The 23,934-nt window shown below is 30.3% G+C and overlaps 3 protein-coding genes across 3 annotated transcripts; 2 read left to right on the top strand and 1 right to left on the bottom strand.

The window, feature by feature from the left end:
- The first annotated feature begins 2,098 nt into the window (after nt 1–2,098).
- LOC125870947 (bidirectional sugar transporter NEC1-like) lies at nt 2,099–3,758 on the top strand. Its single transcript, XM_049551496.1, has 6 exons — nt 2,099–2,276; nt 2,360–2,396; nt 2,490–2,700; nt 2,795–2,959; nt 3,058–3,177; nt 3,293–3,758. The coding sequence occupies exons 1-6, from the start codon at nt 2,228–2,230 to the stop codon at nt 3,572–3,574; spliced, it is 864 nt and encodes a 287-aa protein (XP_049407453.1). The 5' UTR covers nt 2,099–2,227; the 3' UTR covers nt 3,575–3,758.
- Nucleotides 3,759–12,517: 8,759 nt separating this feature from the next.
- LOC125870875 (CASP-like protein 1E1) lies at nt 12,518–14,360 on the top strand. The gene is made up of 2 exons (XM_049551424.1): nt 12,518–12,868; nt 13,855–14,360. Exons 1-2 carry the CDS (start codon nt 12,618–12,620, stop codon nt 14,207–14,209), a joined length of 606 nt encoding a protein of 201 aa, XP_049407381.1. The 5' UTR covers nt 12,518–12,617; the 3' UTR covers nt 14,210–14,360.
- Nucleotides 14,361–15,772: 1,412 nt separating this feature from the next.
- LOC125871466 (zinc finger protein CONSTANS-LIKE 13) lies at nt 15,773–18,660 on the bottom strand. The gene is made up of 4 exons (XM_049552057.1): nt 17,969–18,660; nt 16,963–17,175; nt 16,345–16,619; nt 15,773–16,250 (listed from the first exon to the last, which is right to left on the bottom strand). Exons 1-4 carry the CDS (start codon nt 18,512–18,514, stop codon nt 16,139–16,141), a joined length of 1,146 nt encoding a protein of 381 aa, XP_049408014.1. The 5' UTR covers nt 18,515–18,660; the 3' UTR covers nt 15,773–16,138.
- Between the last annotated feature and the right edge of the window lie 5,274 nt (nt 18,661–23,934).

Raw genomic sequence — 23,934 nt, 5'->3', positions numbered from 1 at the left:
AAAGAATTTAGGGGTGTATTTTCACTCATGTTGCAAGAGTGATGGTGTATTTTAAGTCTGTCAATAGTTCGGGAATGAAACTAATAATCTACGTTGAGTTTAGAGGTGTTTTTAGTACTTTTCTCTTATATTTGTTGATGAAGAGTCTAGAGATCTTATGATGAGAGCAGTGGTGGAGCTAGTAGACTGCATATGAATTCAATAGAGTATAATAGATTTGTTCAAATAATGTATTTGTGTAAATTTATTAAATATGTATAACTAGTAAATTTCATACGTAGTTATTGTCACCTTAAAGTCATTATTGTAAAATTCAGAATTCATAAAATTGAAATCCTAGCTTCATCTGAATGTATCTGAGGTCGTAAAATTCAAAATGTATTCATTTCGTTTTATTTCATGTGAATGCTTGATTCAACATATACATAATTTTAGAGAAAATTAAAACGTCTTATATATTATAATATTTATAATCTTAAACATGCATGTTATCTGCGTGATTATAAAATTATGTCCTCGCTTTACATGCTTTAAACCATATTAGCCCCTCCTCAACGCGGAGCTAAAATAAAACGTATATAACGTATGAGTTTGATCGAATTTAATAATTTAATTTTTTCTAGATTTTGTATATGTAATCACTAAATATGTTCTAATAAGGGTCTAATAAAAATATATATTGTTTTATCTCATAAAGGTAGAGATAAGATTTACGTATATTTTATCCTTTTCAGATTGCACTTGTAGAATTACACTCGATATGATATAGTCGCTATTTAATGTATAATTATTAATTTAGAACTAAATAATTTTTAAAAATTAGAATCTTAAACCGTAAATTTAAAATCTTAGCTTCGCTTCGGTCTCTCGTATCTTTCTATATATAGTTGATCAACATAATTCTGCTTTTTGACAGAACAAAATATAATTGGTTATATAAAATAAATCAGTATTTTCCGTGTTAAGAATATGTTAATTAAAGAATCAAGAATTTAAACTATATATCCCGAATTTTCATGAAAGTACTTCTCTTAATTAATCTAAATTAATAATATTACAGATTCAAAGTTTCTTTAATTAAGATGAACAACAAGTAAAGAAAATTGGCATTAAATGTATATTTTTTGTTTTATAATACTCTTTTTTTAAATTCTAGTTCAAATTGTTTTTTTCCAATTTCAACCAAATATTTTCCAAACAATTCCCGTTTCAACGGACCACATAAATGGTTCAATTTATACTAGCTATCCAACACCTAAATAACAAACTATATAGATTGGTGAGAAAAGATATATCGTACAACATTAGCATTCAACAAAAATTGTGATATTCAAGAAAATTAACTACCTACCTTTATTTAGCCCTATGGGAATATATTGAATTATACTTCATCGTTGCAAAATACTTGTCGTCTTTATTAATAATATTTATTTAGAATTTAAAATAAAATTACGTAATTATTTTTTCCATTTTACTTGATTACCTACGTCTATCGCATTAAGCGTTCAGTTCTGCACATATTGCAGGTGACCGGCGCCGCCAATTTGAAAGCTTTGTCACGACGAGACCTGTCCTTAATAGTAATTGTGCTTGAAAACTATAAATATCTCAATTATAACACATAAAAAGAGAATTCGTTCAATGAAGATATTAAATGTCGATCCCTCCTTATTATATTACACCATCCGTTCCAAAATAAGTGGTGATTTTAGATCACCTCTTAAGAAACTACTCATCCCTGAAAAATAATGAATGTTTTTACTAACTTGATTCTAATCAAAGAAAAACTAATTAATGATTCTTGGTTAGGTAAACAAAGACAATTTTAAACAGTATACGATCATTTCTTCTTCAAATGCTAAAACATCACTCATTTTGAAATAAAATAAAAAAGCTAAACATCACTTATTTTGATATAAAGAAGTATATATCTTACTAAGAGTCGTGTAAATGAAAAACACAAGTATTTCGAGACAAAAAAATTAGAAGTATTATATTGTTCACATTTAAAACCACATCGATTATAAACATGATTTTTAGGACAGCTCAAAGCCAAAGGTATTGTGAAGTATTTTCAAAGTAACAAGCAATCTTTTTCAGCAATATCTCACTTTATTATTCCTATATAAACATTGGCAAAACAATTTATGTCATTCCCCTCTCATACTTTGAGTTATTTTTCTCTCTTTGTATCATTTTTCAATAATTACAACAAGTACACTCAAGAATGCCTCTCTTTACTACTATTCAATTGGCCTTTGCTTTTGGCATTCTTGGTACTTAATAATTCATTTCTTTCTATCTTTCCTTTTCCTCTATTTTCTCGATTATAATTAACTATCATGTATTTTTTCCACAGGAAATGGGGTGTCGTTCTTGGTGTACTTGTCCCCACTGTAAGAATTATCATCATTATCATTATCATTATCATTTTTCTTCTTATAATACGTGAAATAATGTTCTTATTTGCAAATATTCTTATTTTACAGGCCGACTTTCTATAGGATATTTAAAAGAAAATCAACCGAAGGATTTCAATCGATACCTTATTCGGTTTCGCTTTTCAGCGCGATGCTTTATTTATACTATGCTTATCTAAAAAAAAATGAGATTTTGCTCATAACAATTAACAGCTTTGGAACTGGTATACAATTGATATATCTCACTATCTTCATGATATACGCCACTAAATCGGCTAAGGTATATATTCTTATCGCGAAATTCATAATATTTTGAAATTATGAATTCAGAACGAAATGTCTTAGGTATTTAATTTTTTTTATCGATTTTGTAGATTTTCGCTACAAAGCTGTTGATTGGGTTTAACATAGTGGCATTTGGCGCAATTGTTGGGTTGACATATATTTTTGCTAAAGAAAATGAGTTACGAATCAGTATCGTTGGATGGATTTGTGCCGTCTTTTCTGTTAGCGTTTTCGCTGCTCCTTTAAGCATTATGGTACGTATCATAATCAAAAAATCAAATCAAATCGAATATCATTTCAATAATTTTTATATTTCGTGTCATGATACAAACGTTTTTATTTTATTTTGCAGAGACGCGTTATTCAAACAAAGAGCGTTGAGTTCATGCCATTCCCTCTTTCTTTTTTCCTTACAATTTGCGCTGTCATGTGGTTTTTCTATGGTCTATTGAAAAAAGACATGTACATTGCAGTAAGTCATGTCTTACAAGTTACAAAACATTGTTATTTCCAATTTGATCGATTAACTTATATACATTTGACAGTATATGCTTATATTTAACTTTTGTTTGTGATTGTATGAACAGATGCCAAACATTCTAGGGTTTTCATTCGGAATTGCACAAATGATATTGTACGCGATCTACAGAAATAGAAAGCAACAAGTTCTACCAGACCTTAGTCTGATGGATCTGAAAGAAATCGCGATTGACATGAAAACGGTGGTGGTGGAGATAATTCAAGAAAATGTTGACGATGAGAATAAGAATAAGAATAAGAATAAGCAAGAAGAAGTTGATAGTGTTGATGAAAAAAAGGATGATAATGATAAGCAAGATGTTGTTGCACTAACAACTTCTAACGTATGAGAAAATTAATTAATGCACAAAAAATTAAGCTACAAAGAGATATATATATATTTGCCCCCTAATAGCCAAAGGCAAAGAAGGGTTAAAAATGTAAAAGGGGAATTTATATATAATGTATCAGATGAAATTCATGCTAATTAATGTGTTATTTACTTTTGTTACATTATTTACTGCTTTTTACTAATTAAAGGATGCATTAATTGCTTCCTTGCTTTGTGTCTTTATTTTATATGTCAATGCAAGTTGAATATATTAATTTCCTGATTTTGCTCTCTTTAATTACTTATTCAGTTTGTATTTTGTACGTTTCTTAAAATGATATTGCTTAAGGAATATGTTTTTAAGGACTTTTGTTTTTCTTGGCATACGTTATTTTTTGGTGCAAATTAAGGATAAAATTGGAAAAGATAACTTATTCACTTTTGATTTTGTTAAGATAGAAGAGTAAAAAAAAAATTATTTTAAAAAGAGAAAAACGTTTGAAATAACAATCACATAAGACGCATTGTAAGAAAATTCTTCAAAAAAAGAAATGTAAAAAAAAAAGAGAAGAAAATGACAAGAAACTTCAGTGACGTCCATTTGGTAGAAAACAAACTTTCAACTTTTTGTCTTTTTTTTTTTCTTTCCACGAGAAAAAAAACTAATTGATCCGTTTATTTTATGCGATCTAGTTACTATTTGATGAATTAATTTTTAAAATAATTAATTTATTAATTATTATGATTTAAAATGTTTTTATAGTTTATAATTATAGAAATTTGATTTTAAATTTTTTATATTGAATCATATGAAATAATTTGATTCTGAATATAAAATCACATAAAATAAGATGGAGTAATTAGTTGAGTCACAATTTTGTATCATTTCTAGTGCCCCTTTAGTAGGAAGTGAGATACTAGAGCTGTTATATATCTTTCAATGAAAATTGAATGGATTTTCTATAACGCCCTTATCTAATTTTAATTTTTTACATTAGGCACAATTCTTATATGCGTGCATATACTATCAGTGTGTGTGTGTATATATATATATATATATATCAACATTGTATGCGCACACAAATAATGTATATAGTAGGTTTTGAAAAAATATACTACTAAACAATGTAAGTGTTTAGTTGCATTACCTTTGTACTTTTTTTTTTTTGAGATAATTTTATAAATAGAGAGATTTGTATTTTCTGGGGACAAATAATAGTCATATATCTCACAATTTATAAAATTAACTAAAAAAATAAAAGAGGTAAATGCAACTAAACACTTAGAATATCAGATATGTTTGTTTGTTTGTTTTTGGTAGGGTGCCAAGTCAAACTCAAATCGTTTGGGCTTTACAAATAGTTCGTTTTTAAAAGGAAGGACAATTGATATACATATATATACAGATTTTAGAATTATCTTTGTAGCCATTGGGTTAACAGTTGGTATTGGTATTTGTAGCCCATTTAGCAACATGCAACTCTTACACTTTGTTTGGATGGTTAGTACGTATTCTTTTATAATGTATCACATTATATTGTATTATATTATATCATACTGTAATATTTTAAAGAATATAATGTTTAGATAGATGGTATCATTCTCCGTCATTATATAATGTCACACATCTATAATTTGAATGATAACCTACAAGAAAAGTAGGGTACGTGGTAGAGCTACTATAAAAAGGTAGGGTAAATGATGAAATATAATTATTGAATAAATAAAGACAAAATGAGAAGAAAATCTTAAGGTAACGACGTGCTCATACCAAGTATGTCGATACATAAAATGAGTCTTTTCGTTGTTACCTAACAATGGATTTAAACCATACGATACAATAGAATTTAAGTAACAATAAAAATAAATATTGTATTTAAACTAATTGTCACGCCTCGAGCCTACACCCCGGATGTGGTTGACACTCGAGAACCATTGCTGGCCCCAAGCGAACCCTTGGCCTGACTTAACTCTTAGCGGAAGACTTAACTCATGACAAAAGAAAGTATTAAAATACAATCATACTAAACTGTCTCAATGAATAACTTAGAATGTTTTAAAGATCAACATTCAACTGGCCAAAAAGGGCAACTCAAATTCAACATAAGCCAATAACAAGATAATGACAAATGAACTAACTGTCTATGAAGCCTCTAAAACTGTGAGAGATGTCGGGACAAGATCCCCGATTATCCTAACAACTGAAAACTACTAAAGAAATGTAAATAGGGATCCTCCGGAAAGCAAGGAGGCTCACCACAAATTTTTGAATACTCAACTAGATCAACGAAGCGCTGGATGCTGATCCTGGTTACCTGTATTTGCATTATAAAAAGATACAGACCAACTGGCATCAATACATTGAATGTACGAACATGCGAGGGGATACTAAACAAGACATAAGCTTGGAAGGAACTGAAAGAACATACCTGGGCTCAACTCAACTCAACTTAACTCATTTCAATATAAAGCAATAATATGAATGCAGTATAGAGAAAAGCTTTTAAAACATGGATAAGAACTCTGTGTATTTAGAAATACAATAGTAACTCTGTATGTATGCAAAGATACAATATGAACTCTGGAATGTATATAAAAATACAATTTACTTCTGTGTATATAAGAATACAAAATACTTCTGTGGGAGTTTCTCTAACCGACAACCATCACTTAAGAGCTATTGTGATGATACAACGTTTTGCCTCACCCTGCCAGAGCCGCCCTATACCTTGCTGAGGGTATAGAACCTGACTACTAAGTGCATGGATCCAATAGTCTAAGCTAAAAACACTAAGGAATCATCTAAAAAGTATGACCATTTTCAACCCATGATGGCTACATGGTTTATGGGGGCTAAGAGTTGTCTGAACTCTCCCCCATATCGATGCTCAATACTACTCCCAAAAGATACTAGCTCATATATTTAAAAACATAACTTCTTTCTGTGGTTTGAGATAATTGTTCAAAACTTAGCTCAAAGGCTATCTTGGAAATCAAAGTTTCCTCTCTTGCTTAATTGTGAAATCATTTACTCTTTACTGAAAAACTAGCTCAAAAGCTCTTTTTGGAAATCAAAGTTTTCTTTCTTGCTTAAATGTAAAAACATTTACTCTTTAGGAATACATAGTCCCAATATACTCTTTTGAAGAAATGAACTTCAATCTTTACTCTTTACTCAACTAAAAACTCAAGTTTTAAAACAAAGTTAAAACATTTGTAAAAGACTTTTGGAAAACTTTATGGACTTCTTTTGACTTGACTCTTAACTTTTCTTGAATTGAATTATGGATTCAAGGCTCATGATCTCATGTCATGGATGATTTCATGTTGTTTAGACGTACCTTATAGTGTAGAAATCAACTAGAAAACATAGGTACGTTTTAAGGAAACTCGTACGGAAAGAAGTGGGAAATGGTAGAGAACCTGACGTCCCTGGCGCTCTGAGTGGCGCGGGGTGCCAGAGCTTAAACTTCAGAACCTGGGTTGGGGTGCACTGGCTGGCACGGCGCCCCAGAGCCCAAACTTCAAAACCCCAAGTGGGAGGCTCTGGCTGGCGTGGCGCCCCAGACCTATGCCCAGAAAATCTCTGATTTTTCTTGCTCGTTTTTCAACTCTAAACCCTTTAGATTCAATTGGTTCTTTCCCCAATCACTTAGATTCGACTACATAACCAAAGTATGCAAGAATCTACTCAAAACGACATCTAATTTTTATGAATTTAAATCAAGAACTTCTCAACAACTTCACCAATCAAGAACCCAATAGAAACTTTAAACAAATTGATCAAAAACTCAATTTCTATACTTTCAAGAGCATAATTTCGCTGAATAAAACCATGATTGACGCGTGGGTGAACTAACCCAACGCTATGTGATCTCACATACCTCGTAAGGATAAACCCTTGGCTAAATCCACAAGCAAATCTTCAAGAAGGCGATGATTCTAAGCTTTTTCTCCTCTTTTCTGAAAACCCTAACTTATTTTTATGAAGCGTAAACTGAATCCAATCAGTTTAGACCCCAACTTAATTACCAAAAATAAATTTAATTAATTGGGTAGTGAAAAGACCATAATACTCTTCTAAAATCCTGTTTTGACTTTCCTTATCTAGACAACCCAACTTCAAATGAGCATATCTCCCTCATACAAACTCGAAATTGATCAAACTCGGTGGAGTTGGAAAGATAATTCAAAGATATTTTCTACGGTATCTTGTAGCACACCTAACTCATCCTGCTCTAGGAGTTATGATCGTTTGATGACCCAAAACTCATACTAACTTATCTTTGTCAAACTTTCCAAATTTGATTATTTCCAAAAATGGTTTCTTTCTAATTCTAAGTATTTCTAGTAGCGGGGTGCAGTGGCGGACCCAGGATTTTCATGAAGTGGGTTCAAGATAGAAAAAATAAAACTAAAATGTGGCAATATGTATTTGAACTTGGGTTGGTTAGGAAAATTGAACCCTCTTCACCACTCGGCTAAGGGTCACACTTGTGTTAGTGGGGTCAAAAGTTAATATATACATATAAATTTTTAAAAACTGATTAAATATACATACATATACGGTGTTACACTAACAATACAATATTATACAATTTGTAACAACCATCCAAACAAGGTGTTATAATATTTGCATATATAGAGAGAGAGAGACAAATATGTGTATATATTCGTATATAGTCGAATTTATGTAGCAAATTAGTGAAAGAAGAGAATAAATGTAGTACTGGACTCTTTCTCCATGCTGAGAATGCAATAATAGAGGTGAATTTGACAGAAGAAGATCGTATTAGGGAGAAGGAGGAGAAATAATGGAGTGAATGCATAATTATGAAGAGAATTAAGTTGATATATAATTAAGAGATCTATTTTAAGCTAATTTTACAAAATGATATATCTTGATGTATCCAACTTAAAATATGATACAAAATTTTTATTTGAAGATATATAATTGTTTGAAAGTATAAATATAATTAATGAAGAAAAAGATACCCTCATATTTCAGTATTTATTATTAGAAGATATTAGATGGGAATCGTTAGCAATGATTGAGACTAGGGGTGTACATGACCGGGTTGGTTTGAGTTTTTCAAATATCAAACCAAATCATTTGTGTAAAAGTTTTAAATTTATAAACCAAACCAAACTAATAAAATTTGATTTTTTTTGGGTTTTTCAACCTCGGGTTGGTTCGGATTTTTCAAATACCAAACCAAATCATTGTGTCGAATTTTTAAATTTATAAATCAAACCAAACTAATAAACTTTGGATTTTTTCGGTAAGTTTGCACAGGGGCGGAGCTACAGTGTCTTGAGGGTGTCCAATTGGACACCCTTTGTCAGAAAATTATACCGTACACCTAAGTAAAATCCTGTTCAAAATGGTTAAATTTAATACTTTGGACACCCTTCTTATAATAAGCTATTGTGGCTCAGCGGTTGGAGGCTCTCTTGTAGAGATTTGACGCGCAAGTTCGAATCCCTGCATCAACTTATCTTTTATAGTCATTTTTTAAAGAGCTCATATTTCATTATTCCTTTAGTTGTCTAAGGTAATAATTAGTAAATTTCTTATAAATCTATAATTTAAAAATCTAATAAAGCTTATTGAATTTTCAATGAAGTTGATTTTTTAGTTCTTTTCATTAAAGTTTGAAATAAAATTCTAATATTTGTATAACGTTGTTAAAAGCAAGTCATTTTTTAAAGAGCTCATATTTTATTATTCCTTTAATTGTTTAAGAGTTAGTAAATTTCTTAAAAATCTTTAACTTAAAAATCTAATAAAGTTAATTGAATTTTCAATGAATTTGATTTTTTATTTCTTTTCATTAAAGTTTGAAATAAAATTCTAATATTTGTACAACGTTGTTTAAAGAAAACAAAGAAGACCTCATATGTTTCTACTTCCATTTTTCGTGTCTCGATATTGTTGTCGTCACTAGAGATTAGTGTAAGTTTGAAACTTAAAAATGATTAAGCTACATATCATGTGATTATTTTAAAATGTTAGAACATTTATTCATAAAAGAATATTAATAGTACATAGTTCGATTTTGAATTTTTTAGTGCGTCCATTTATCAAAAAAAAAAATTGCTTGTATAATTTTTGGACACCCTTCGTGAAATTTCTAGCTACGCCACTGTAATTGCATACAAACATATAATTAACTTGTGCTTCAAATATTTCTTTAGTCCAACCAAAATACAATTATCTAAGGTGTTTCTTAAGAAAATAACACAAAATATGAGATTAGTACTGATGACACAAAAATATTCAATAAAAAATAATAATGAAATCATCATATAAAATAAATATTGCAAAGTCATAATGAAAATGATCATAATTTAAAAGTACAAAATCATGCTAAAATAAGTTTAATAAGTATTAGTTACATTACTAAATATTTAAGGAAAATTAAAATTAGATTATGTATTTTAATTGTCGAAACCAATGTAAAACTAAAGAACAAATATTCAATATTATTGTCATTCTTAGTGTTGAATTGATTTTCTTTTTGCATTAGTATTAATTTGATCTTGATTTAAGTTTTATTATAATTATCAACATCTATGAACTATAGTCTTTATTGGACCATTCCGAATTTTAAGTTTTAAACTTGAAATAATATATTAAAAGATATAAACTATGAAATAGTATAAGAAATATTTTAAAATTATATCAAAGTAAATATTTTTATGTAAAAAATAAAATTTTAAAATTACATATATAATGTCGGGTTGGTTTGGTCTCGGGTTGGTTTTTTTTAGTTAAAACCAAACCAACCCAAATATAATCGATTTTTTTTTTTCAATACCAAACCAAATCAAATCAAACTACTAGTCGAGTTTTTTTCCAATTTGATTCGATTTTCGATTCGGTTTTGTACACCCTAATTGAGACTGTGGCCACTGATTAATTTCTAGGAATGGTGACTGAATTTCACATACAAAAAGCCAAATCTCAATTTCCAGAAAATGATTTTGTGGTCCTACATATGATAAGAATGGAAATATTTAATCATTCATTCACACTCGTTATTTACATCAAATCAGATAACCTTACAAATTACTATTAAAAAGTGAGTGTGACTTCATTATGGTTAGTTGTGATAAAGTTTATGCAATATATATAGTTATAGTGTAACTACTTTTACATCATTAGGTCATATTTTTTTATGGTAAAGATCACTTAAAAATATAGTCATGTTTTATTTATATAAAAAATAGCCAAAAATTATAGAAAATATATCGTAATTGTAGAATATAGCTTGTCAAAAATCATAGAAAGTATATAGTGACTATACAATATAACTTACTTATATATGACCTATACACTGACTATACATTATGATACACTTAAAAAGCTGAATATAACGTAACTATACATAGAGTATACATGAAGTATACACCGACTATTCAATCTCAATCAACTCGAAATCACCTCTAAATAGTCCCAAAATCTAGATACAAAATCCTCTCGATATTTCGAGTCTTTTGATATATAATCCGTTCGAAACGATTCAAAAACCGAAAGAAGAAACTGGCACGACAATGACAACAAAGGTGGAGAAAAATTGACCATTTTTTAATAATCAAATTGACCGAATGGTCATTTGATGTAATTATCCCTATTTTATTTTTAAGTTTTCAAATTTCATATTTTTAGGAGGTTTATTTATAAATATCTTTTGAATGTTTGATGTTGCAAAATAGTATTTTTCACTGATGGTATGAATATAAGTTAAAGTCAAATTTATATATAAAAAGCTAAGGATTACAAGATAATTAGTTCATGAAGACATAAACTTTCAATCCACTAAACCGTTCATTTATTAGTTCATCTCATATTGATCCATCCAATTCAAATATTCTAAAATCTAAGCTGATATGCAGCTCAAATTAACCAATGAAAAACTCAGTTATTTTTTTTTTAAATAATTAGTTTTATTGTTTTGTTGATATGTATTTTTGTTAGGTACTTAAATCAACTACAAATAAATTAAATAAATTAAAATTAAACAAAAATTGAACGAGTTTGAGTTATGATTCATTTTGTAATCTATTTCGATCCAAGTTACCTATAGTTCTATCACCATATAATTAGTGTAAATATAAAATAGTATAATAAGGTATCCATTAATGTGGTAGCTAGCTTTGGTCTATGGAGAATTGAATACAATGAACTACCGGCAGAAGATAACGTACATTATTTTCCTTGTTNCAAACCATCAATAAACGTGTCTACTATTACAAAATTATATATATATATATATATATATATATATATAAAATTGATGTTTCATTTAATGCAAACCATCAATAAACGTGTCTACTATTACAAAATTTAAACAAAGAAAGACAAATTATGTATTGACAACTCATGTAAAAATACTCTATCTTTTTCTTCATAATACTCAAATAGTGTAAACTCATTTTAAAATTAGTTATTCATTATCCTTGGTACTAAATGAGCCTTTAATATACAATAATAACAACATATTCAGTGAAATCTCACTAAATTGAATTTGAAGAGGATAGTGTGTACGCATATCTTACATTACCTCGAGGAGGTGGTAAATGAGCCTTTAGTATATGACAAAAAATTACAAAAAAAATAAAAATTGGAAATATCTTTTTGTAGGAAAGGATGACCAATTTATAGTCTTTAGTCAAACACCATATTAATCAATGTCGTCCCATTATTTCAAGTTGAGCAAGTCATGTCTCTTTTATAAACCATCATGCACAACTTGTCTTTTCTTCGTGTCTATTCCCAAATCACTAAATTAGAGTAACACCAATAAGGCTTAATCATGAATTAAATGCAACATATCCTCCAACCAACGCAATAGGCAAGTAGACAACTACCACATTTATCAATCATAAAATAATAATTCATCTCTAGCTATGTTGTACTCTCTATTTATAATTCCAAATTTACAAACATTATATTCACACAACAATATATATGTTATGTACTTTAGTCTTTATAACTTGTCTTCAATATAACCATCCAGTATTCGAAATTCACTATCAACCATATAGTAGTAACCATTATGAAGACATTGGAGACAAGCAATGGGGCAAGTGGTTCTAATGAGGGAAAAAATAGATGTGATGAAGAAATGGTTAAGTGTAGAAGATATGAAATGATTTTGAGAATTATGGGGCTAATTTTTACTTTAGTTGCTGCTATTGTGGCTGGTTCTAATAAGGATACTGAATCAGTTGCAATATCTCTTGTAGATGGATTGCCTCCTTTGCACCTAACTCTAACTGCCAAATGGAGTTATATGTCTTCCACTGTGTAAGTTTATTCTAACACATACTATATAAACTCGATCGCCTACTGTCTTATTTTTCAGGTTACTAATTTAGTTATTATAAACGGTTATGTATAGTTATCTTTTTTTACAAATTTTAGTTAGGTAACTAACTTTGCCTTATATATTAGATTACTAATTTCACTTATTATAGATGCCGGTATACTATACAAAGTCACCTACTATCTTATTTTTCAGATTACTTATAATTCAGTTATTATAGACAGTTACATGTAGTCATTTTTCTATATTAGTTTTAGATAACTAGCTTTGTCTTATTATTCAGATTACTAATTTCACTTATTATACAGATGCTGGTTAGTGGTTACAACTTACGTGTAGTTATTTTTTAAAACTAGTTTTAGCCTTTAGGCATCTAGCTTTGCCTTATTTTTCAAATTACTAATTTTACTTATTACAAATGTTGGTTACATGTGATTATCTTTTTAACTAGCTTTACACTACTATAACTTGTTATTTGAAAAATTAGTAATTTCATTTGCTATAGACATGTACTACAAGAAAAATGTGAATTATATGGGGATTTTCCTGGGAATTAGTATGAAAATTTGCAGAAAAATAAGTTTCCTACGGATTTTCATACTAATCCCCAAGAAAATCCCCAAGTAATTCACACTTTTCTTGTAATGACACTTACATGTAACTATCTATTTCACACGTCTTTTTTAGCATGTCCAGCTTCCAAAATTCTTGGAATCCCCCCTACAAAATTATTTTAAAAAAAACATGAATAGTAAATAATTGTTTTGTTATTGTACAAAACAATTAGTTCTTCTAATGTTGCTTTATGCAACTATATTCAATTAATTGAGTAGAGAGGCAACTAAATCAAATCATCAATTGTAACTCTTGCTCTGAGGAAGAAGTCAACTTAATAACATAATCACATAAACTTATTAACACCGTCAGTGTACAGAAGTTAAACTTTTCGTTGTTCAACAAATAACAGGTACTTTGTGGCTGTGAATGCGATAGCATGTGCATATGCAGCGATATCTATGGCGTTTATAGCTCTAATAGGAGGAGGTAGAGAAAGAAATTGGAAAGGCTCTATCCTTGTTGTTGCTCTAGACTTGACTATGCTGGCATTACTTTTTTCAGCCAACGGGGCGTCGGCTTCAATTGGACTCATTGCTTTGAATGGAAACTCACACACTCAATGGCACAAAGTTTGTTATGCTTTCAAGAGATATTGTATCCAAGGGGGAGCTGCTCTTGTTATATCTATGTTTGGTTCATTCTTCTTTTTTTGCATTGTGTTGCTATTCACTTATAATCTTCATAGAACTACTTTAAATTATTAAAGGGTCTATGTTGAAATATGAAAAAGCTATGATGACTCTCGAAATGAAATTAGATGAAATTTGTACTCATATTTATTATTTGTCAGCTATATTTGTAGCCATTACATTGCAATGAGCTACACTAATAATACACCTACTATTTATAATGGAATTAACTCCAATTGTATATGTCTTAAAGTCGTTTCATATTAGTTGTCTTTTCAGATTTTTGCACATATTTTTAATAAAGACGACATGTAATATCTTTAACCATGAGACAATTATTAATATCAAGTCTGCATTTATAGTCATAAAGGGAATAATAAATATAGTGGGATGGATCTTGGATCTTAGACTTCTTGTTGTTGAATAGGAATAGGCCACGCCCTACCTGCCTACCCCATCAACCTAAGCCTCAATATGAGAACTGACGCTTTTCAACTCTCTATGAGGAGCTCCACCCCTACTTCAATAAAAACTCGCCCCTCGTTTCTCTCATTTTTAAACTTCTAATATTTTGTACGCGTTCTGATGATTCTTGGGTGATTGTTTCACCTGTGGCTTTGTGTTGTACTGAGGCCAGACTTAGCCCCCTTTTGCTCCTTTTTTCTAATACAACACGATCTAGAGATAATTTGGATAATTTATTTTATAAAATAAAAATCAAAAGTCACTCAACCATAAAAAGATTATATTTCATATCAAAGAAAGGATTCAGCCAGAGACATAACTGAAAAAACCAACACTACGGGTGTGCTCGGTAGAAAGGAAAATGTCTTTCGTGAAAAAATGTTTTTCAGGAAAATAAGTGTGTTTTACTTCTTTTCTTGTGTTCGATACATAAATAAAAAATGTTATTCTAAAAGAATTTATCTATAATTTAGACAACATCAGAGGTGGGAGTTAATGTAAGGTTGGTGGGGCTGAGGACAAAGATGAGGCATGTTGAAGGGTGAGAAGTACACATTAATATGATACGTCACTTATGGAACTTGTATTTCCTACTTGTACTAAGGGATCATTTTCCTAATTTTTAAAGAACTTAAAAGAAAAAATTTGATCAAGAAAAATTTAAAAACATTTTTCATAAAATATTTTTCTCCGTGCCAAACACTTCCTAAGAAGCAACTTTAAAAGAGGGGCAAAAGAAAATTAAAGGAGAGAAAAAAAAAACCAAAAAGGTACTAACAATGAGTATTTAGAAGTCAAAATTAATGGGGGAGTAAGAAAACTTCAAACCTATTATGATTTGCACCCTAAAATGATATGCTCCAATTGGAATCACAAACACATGATATTGGTCCACATGGCATGGTTGCTGATTTATGGAAAGTCACATGGCCATGTGGGAGCAATCCGAACCCCGAAAAATTACAAACGTATCTTTAAGGTTAAAATTATTTTTTAAACATATAGAGTAGATGATGATACTCTTGACTTCCTTCATATTCTGAACCTGTCAGTAAAACTTCTGGCTCTGTCACTATCAACAACCTGAAGACTCTGAGTTCATAAAATCGAAATTCCATCACATCTTGAGTAAAAAGAAAAGCTGTAACACATAGAACTGCAGAAGTTCACTAATTTGATAGACACTTGAATGAGGTATAATATAAGCTGAACTGCAAAAGCCTACATCACAACAAGCTACACAAAAACAACTATACTAAAAATCTCACTTTTTTTTTTACCCCTTTTCTATGCTACATGTTTTTATCAACTTTTTTAGCTTTACAAATTACTATAGTCTATAAATACATGCTGAAAAATAGAAAAAGACTTCCTAATTGCCTCTATAGATCCTGCGATCGAGCTGATAAAAGATTTGCAGTCCACATAACAGAATTGACAACACGTTTTTCATTACAGTATACCGATGATCTTCAAGCAGAATGTCCTGGATTGTTTGCTTATGCAACCTTATTCGAAAAAAAAAAACAACCTTTGACATTACTGATGCACGGAGGAATCCCTGTAATCCATCTTGGCAAAACGTCCCTTGATTCGCGTTCTAGTTTCTGCACGAGCCTTCCTTGACTCGTACCTAATATGCTTCTCATATCTGATGAAAACATAACAGAATAGAATACCAATTCAGCTCTAATACCAAGCAAAACGCGACTTAAAAGACAGAATGAAAAGGCAAGTGTTGTTACCTCCTTGTTTTCTTCTTCTCCTTGTACCGTGACACAGCAGTTTCTCTTTCTTGGCTGTTTAACTCGCGATGAACAACTTTAGGTACCATTTGAAATGTTTCAGCAGTAGGAGGATGATGAGATTGTTCTTCATTTCCTCCACCGGAAGCATCACAAACATCTGAATCTCTGTCGGGAAGTAAGCACTTTGTCTCAATGAAGCAGTCCGCTAAAGAAGAAGAAAAGCCTTGATCTGCGAATTCACCAGTATCACCGTGCCAATGAAAGGCACTTCCCTGCAGCCAAGGACCATGATCAAGTCATGTTGTTCAACACTGCAAATGCTAAACTTCCTCTTTTTAAGATCATTTTCTATGTGAAAGTTAACTCCCCTTGTGTGAGCTCGTTCACATTGCTAGTCTCAAGCTCAGATAAAGGAGGAGGGGTTTCCAAGGGTCAATAAAAAACAACCTCTTTATTCCATAAAGGTAGGGGTAAGGAGCGTACATCTTAAGTTATAACCAACATTCATTTAATGCTCATTTAACGTTCTAACAACTTGAGTTTTTAGACAAATGTCACACAAATCAAACATTTAACAACTATAAGAGGAGCAACAGAGAATGAAATGATCTTTACCTCAGATGAAGGAACTACATGTTGATCTGAATTCTGCATAAATCCCAAACCTTTAAATCTCAACGGACAATTTTGGACAGGTTCCATAGATTGAAATCTTATAGTTGGTACAGTTTCATCTTGATCATCACCAGAATTTGGTTCCAACTTTGATAATTCGCGAAGCTGACTAAGTATTTCTTCCTTGTGTTTTCCACAAGCAGCATTTCGGTTCTGATTACAAAAATATATTAGGAAAAAAACCTTAGCATGTAAGAATCCAATACTATTTATTTTGTTAGAGAAAACACTACAACAATATAGTGTCAAAGGAGCATGATAAGAGATACCTCAACCTGTCGAAAACATAATTAAGTAAATTAAAATATGTTTTCTCTAACAGTTTGAGGTTTAAAATTAAATGAGTTTAGTCACAAGATTCAACATGGTATTAGAACTAAGTTTCGAATCTCATAGCCATCTATTTTCATATAAGATTCATAGTCTTTATACCATTCAAGCTCGCATTGGTGTGAGCGCCTGAGCGGAGCTATTCATTTTAATTTTTAACTAAGGGTCGGAAGAACTAATAGGTTTAGCTCAAACTTTGTATTTATGTTGAGACAAATTCATTTGACATATATTAAATAATCTATCCAAAATCTCATTAATCAACAAGATTATGATTCAGAATTCATAAACTAAAACTCCTGATTCTACCTTTGTGCACGATGACATATTGAAGATACGATTAAGTAATCCGAGCTAGCGTTTGACCATAGATGTTAGATCAAATCTTAAAAATTTATCTTCATATATCTGTTTAGCCATAAAATCTTATGGGATTTTGAAATTTCATCTTCAAAATATATTAAAGTTTTCAGTCCCACTCACAAAACTTCAAAAACTCAAAATTTCATGTTTCAATTGCAAAATCTATGGCCAAACGAGAGCTTCAAAAACTCAAAATTTCAAGTTTCAATTGCTAAACGAGAGCTAAGATAACAAATGGATAAAAAGTAATAACCTTAGGTAGAGGAGGAACCCCAATAGCTTGAAAATTATGTTCAGAATCATTATTAGCAATCAGATCATCAAGACTAACAACAGAAGGAGTATCCCAAATAACCCAATCAGAGAAACCATAACTTCCATCACCGCCATACAAAAGTTCCTTCTTCCCCAAATCTTCAAATCCAAGAATCGACAACAGCTCAGAGACAGAAGGACATCCGCTAAACCCCTCAAGTGGCCTCCTTTCATGTAGAGACAATTGTTTATTATGAGATTCCCAATCACAATTTTGACACAAAACAGAGCTCTCTGTACAACACAGTATAGAAGCTGGAGAAGAATCACAAAGATTACAGAGTAACCAACGAGTATGTTTAGTGAAAAGCCGATTAGTTGAATGAACTTCACGGTCACAGGTAAAACAGAGCTTAGCTGAATCTGCTCTGCAATACAAAAGTGCTGTGTTGTTTCCACAAAAATCACAAAGATGTTGACTTTGTGGCTCCTGCTCCTGCTCCTGCTGATGATGATTTTCTTGATCTTTTTTCAGTTCAGTCATGTTTATTGGTACCCTTTTTAGTGATGATTAGTTAATTGTAAAGAAAATGGAGTTTTGGTAGAGGTGGAAGGAGTTTTTTGGAGAGGTGTTTTAGTCAGCATTGGCTGTTGAAAGGCGCAGAGTGTTTGTTAGGCACAAGAATCTTATCACTTTTGTAAAGGGATTGGGGGTCCAGGAAGAGTGGAGAGATATTAATATCTCTCTTATTTACTTTTTCATTGTTTGTATCTCCCCATACTTGTGAGTGATCACGGGGATATTGGTTGTGTGGGGTGGGGTGGTGGGGGGAGGGGTTGGAAACTAAATGGTTCAAAGTATTGTATTGATGTGGCGTGGATGAAGTAAGACTTGACTCTAAAGTGTGATAAAAGAGTTACTATCGAAACTCAAAGATAAGTTCTATAGAGTAGTTGTTAGAATGATATTGTTGTAAAGGGGTAGAGTGTTGGTCCGTCAAAAGCTCACATGTTTAGAAGATTCATGTTGCATAGATGAGGATGTTGAGGTGGGTGTGTAGTTATACTAGGAGTGATATGATTAGAAACGAGGGTATTCAGAATAAGGTAAAAGTGGCCTCCGTGGTGTACAATGTGAAGAGAAGATGTATAGATGCACTAGTAAGGAGGTGCGAGAGATTGGTTATAGAGGATAAAACGAGAGTTTGGAGAAATATTAGAGAGGGGTGATAAGATTTGATATGACGCAACTTCATGTTACTGAGTACATGATTTTAAATAAGAGGGTGTGGATGTCATGTATTAGGGTAGAATGTTAGTTGGTAGTGTAATGTTGTCTTGCTTAGGTTGGTTGGTGTTTGTTATTGTACTAATTGTATTATTGTAATTCTTGTTTTTGATATTTATCATTGTTTGTTAATTGTTTTAAATAATCTATCCTAGTACGTTGTTTATTGTGTTTCGATTATCACACTATTTCGATTTTCTTTACTACTTCCTTTTTCTTTGTATCTTAATTTACCGCACTTTAGCTAAGGGTCTTTTGAAAACAACTTCTCCATCTCCACAAGGTAATGATAAAGTCTGTGCACATTCTATCCTCCTAGACCCACTAGTACATTGTTGTTAGGAAATATGCACCAAATAATATGGAAAGTCGTACATCAATTAAAGGAAAACCGATAACAACAATAAAATAATGTGAAAACCAAAACATAATAAACAACAAATACTAACAAATATCAAGAAACTATATAAATAAACGAAGAGGAAACCCTTCATACAAGTCACCGACTCTTCCATCCCTCAAAAACAACAGTTCAACCAATGTCTAAAAACTACAAATTAGTATTACTTAATTATAATTAATTTGACTTGTGTTTACAAATTACAAATTAGTATTACTTAATTATAATTAATTAAGATATATTATTTATCACAATTTATCACTTATAACTAGTATATATATATATATATATATATATATATACATAAATGAACATAATTTGATGTAAAAAATAGGTGTGAAGTACGTATTTTCCTTGAATGTTGTTATAAGTAGTACTTTATTTTATTTTTTTTAAAAAAAGAAAAGGTAAAAAGGAAAAGGTTTCTGCAAGTGCCCTAACTCTTTGTAACACTTTTTCTTATATTCAATACAAGACGAAGGGAAAAGTTCGAGATCTTTTTCCCTTCAACAAGTTTGACTTTTCTCAAAGAAAAAAAAAGAAGGATTCCGATAAGTTTGACTCAATTATTTAGTGGCGGATTTAAAATTTTTACTTACGCAATTAAAATATAAACGAAATATATATTTTAGACAGATTATTAATTAATCAAGTATTAATTTAGTGAGATTTTACTGTAGTAGTAAAATAAAGTAATATTTATATATATAATTTATTATTATTATTGTTATAATTAGTTGGTTATATTTTTTGAAAAACATTTTATTTTAGAAATTTAATTTCCTTAAATTTTCTAGTGAAAATTAAAAAAACAAATTACGTAAATTAACATTTTACGTTAATTATCTACCTCCAACACACTCCACCCTCACCCCAATCTCCATAGCCCTCATCGGCCATCCCCACGCCCAAAGGCGGAACCACCCTATAGGGTGGGAGGTGCACATGCATTCGTTAATTTCAAAAAAATCATGTATAGGTGTCTATCTATCTTGAGAAACTGACATAAATTAAGATATAATTAACTTAGCACCCATGAAGAGTATAGATTTGTCATTGTGTTGCTGGTACAAGCTAGTAGAACCACTCACGAGACTTGGTTCGAATCTAGGAAAAAAATCGTGTATAAGTGTATATAGACTTGGCTCGAATCTATATTATTTAGACAGACGATGATAAAATATAATTTCTGTTTCAAGGAAAAGGAAAATAAGTATTTGAGAGTTAATGGTCCAATTTATTTTTTGATTTCTCATCTAGTGTCTGGTATCTACATTGGAGCCCCACTAAGTCTGGATTCATGATGGGAAGTCCTATATGAGAGGTAATGTGTTCCCTAACAAAGACGATTTCACATTTGAAAAGACATAACCTAGAGACCTCTGATTAATGATGAAATAATACTTATCACTCCATTACCGTCCTTATTGATGTTAATGGTCCAATTCGTTATACGTCGGCCTAGTTAAGTTTCATATTCAACAAGTTCAAGTGAGCAAAGAACAGGTTTGGCAAGTCAAGGTGGTTGGTCCCAATAGGAAATTAATTAAATATCTCTAATGAATAAATGTGTGAAGTCATTACTTTTTGAAAGTGAAATATCACCAGCTTTTATTCATAGAAAATATAGATGTAGATTATTATTTGTGCAATGACTATGACTTCACCTTTTGGCACTATGTACTAATTAGAGAACTCTCTACACAAATCACAATAGACAATACACATGCATAACGTTGGTGTTATGACTAAGACTTCACTTTGGTATACTTGGGGAACACTTCTACATAAAACGAGTATAAGACACGCACAACATATATCATCCTATGCGTCATTCATATTGACAAGTATTTTTTAGTAGATAGGACATAGTCCAGTTAGTTTATCGAGGACATAATCTTCATTTTTACTTGTCACAGTTTGACTTGACACACCCATTAAAAAAATTGTTTAATGATATAAGTATTTTACCAAACTGTCTCTTATTAATTGATGTCTAAGAAAATGATTTGAAAAAATAAGCATTTAATGTTGAGGGTAAAACATGAAAAAAAAAATATTGTCTTTTTTTGAGATGTCAAAAGTGGCAAATAAAAATAAAAATCTATCTTAGGAATAAATGACAAGTAGAAGGGAATAGTTAGTTTTTTCACTTTTTCCTTCATATTAGTTAGTTGTCGTTGTGTTATACGCTTAAAGTTGCTTGTTATTTCATTTCTATTAGTATTGTTCGGATATGAGGTGTGAATAGGAAATGAGAAAAAACTAATTTTAGAATTAAACCAAAAAAGATACCTTTTGGATGAGACTGTTTTGCCTTTTATTAGATTTTATATACTGAAATACAAAAAAGTTAGAAAAAGTTTCTCCTCTTAATCATGCATTGTTCTCAACTAATTAAAACATAAATAATGTTGTGTGATTTTCTCCGTTTGTTGAATGTATCAGAGTTTTGTAATTTGCATTGCCGCCTAATATATAAATATAAAAACATTTTTTCATTCCATCTTAGGAGGAAGTAACCCAAACCTTGGCAATAGAAGGGTGGGTGGGGTGGGGAGTGAGTGAGTTATATATAATTCCTTAAGGACACACAAGTAATTTATGGACTTGAAATAATATTCTATTTCTTCTACATACGTTTCTTAATTACTGGAAATACCAACAACTATTTAGTGTTTTTTGCACTTTTCGATTATCATATTATTTTATTGTAGTGACGGTTTCTTTTTTAGTATGCTTTGTCATACTTCCTTTAGCATTTTATCTTGACTTGTTCTTTTTTGTTGTTTTCTTTTTTCAATCTACTTTTACTTGAATCCAAGATCTATTCGAAATAATTTTTCTATATGCCTATGTAGGTGTAATTAAGGTTGTCACATACATACTATCCACACTTGTGAAATTATATTAAATATATTATTATTAAAAATTATGAAGAGATCGACAGAAACAAGTCTTTAATTATCAATCGGATTAGAGGCATAAGAATTGGAGAACATAATAATAAAATGTCACACCTAATGCCAGCTTAGATTCCACCTTGGTACGTGTGGAACACTCTACATAAAACACAACATTATCCTCCGCAGTGGCCCACTTATATTTGAGGGGTGTCAATAAAAATCTCTTCATCAAATAATTATCCTTTAACTTCTACGCAATTTTACTTCTTTATATTTTGACATCTCTTAATAGGTCTTAAGAATTTTTTAATTTACTCACAAAAATTTAACTATATTTTTACTCCTAAGAATTTTTAAAAATTTATAACAAATTTATATCCGATCTGGTTGGTCGAAACATCTTGAGCTGAATTTAGAATTAATGAAGAGATACTTATTTCTAGACAACTCTCTTAAATGACAATATAAACTTCTAGACAACTCTCTTAAATGACAATATTACAATATAAATATAGATAATGACAATAAGTGAGGTGCACATACGTACTACAGTTGAAAAATATTAAAAAGCATTTAATATTTCAATATGTTAATTGGGTAGATTTTTGTAATAACACTGGGGTGTACATGATTGAGTTGGTTAGGGTTTTACAAATATCAAATTAAATTATTTGTGTAAAATATTTAAATTTATAAACCAAACTAATAAAATTAGGGGTTTTTCAGATTTTTCAACCTTGGGTTGGTTCGAGTTTTTCAAACTAATAAACCTCGGATTTTTTCAGGTTTTTTGATTTTTTCCGGTAAAGTATACATACAAACATATAATTAACTTGTGCTCCAAATATTTCTTTAGTCCAACCAAAATACAACTATCTAAGCTGTTTCTTAAGAAAATAACACAAAATATGAGATGAGTGATGACACTGAAATATTCAATAAAAAATAATAATGAAATCATCATATAAAATAAATATTGCAAAGTCATAATGAAAATGATTATAATTTAAAAGTACTAAATCATGCTAAAATAAGTCTAATAAGTATTAGTTACATGATTAAACATTAAAGAAAAATTAAAATTAGATTATGTATTTTAAATGTCTAAACCAATGTAAAACTAAAGAACAAATATTGAACATTATTGTCATTTTTAGTGTTGAATTAATTTATTTTGTTAGTATATTATTGATTTGATTTTGTTTTGAATTGAGCTTTATTAGAGTTAATAATATCTATGGACTATAACCTTTATTGGACCATTCAAAGTTATAAGTCTCAAAAAACTTGAAAAATATGTTAAAAGATAAAAATTATGAAAACTTATAAGTAATATTTAGAAATTACATCAAAGTAAATATTTTTATGTA

The sequence above is a fragment of the Solanum stenotomum genome, chromosome 7 (genome assembly GCF_019186545.1).
Source record: "Solanum stenotomum isolate F172 chromosome 7, ASM1918654v1, whole genome shotgun sequence".
Classification (NCBI taxonomy): Eukaryota; Viridiplantae; Streptophyta; class Magnoliopsida; order Solanales; family Solanaceae; genus Solanum; species Solanum stenotomum.
The sequence above is the reverse complement of the archived record's forward strand: the minus strand, read 5'-3'. Positions and strand labels throughout refer to the sequence as shown.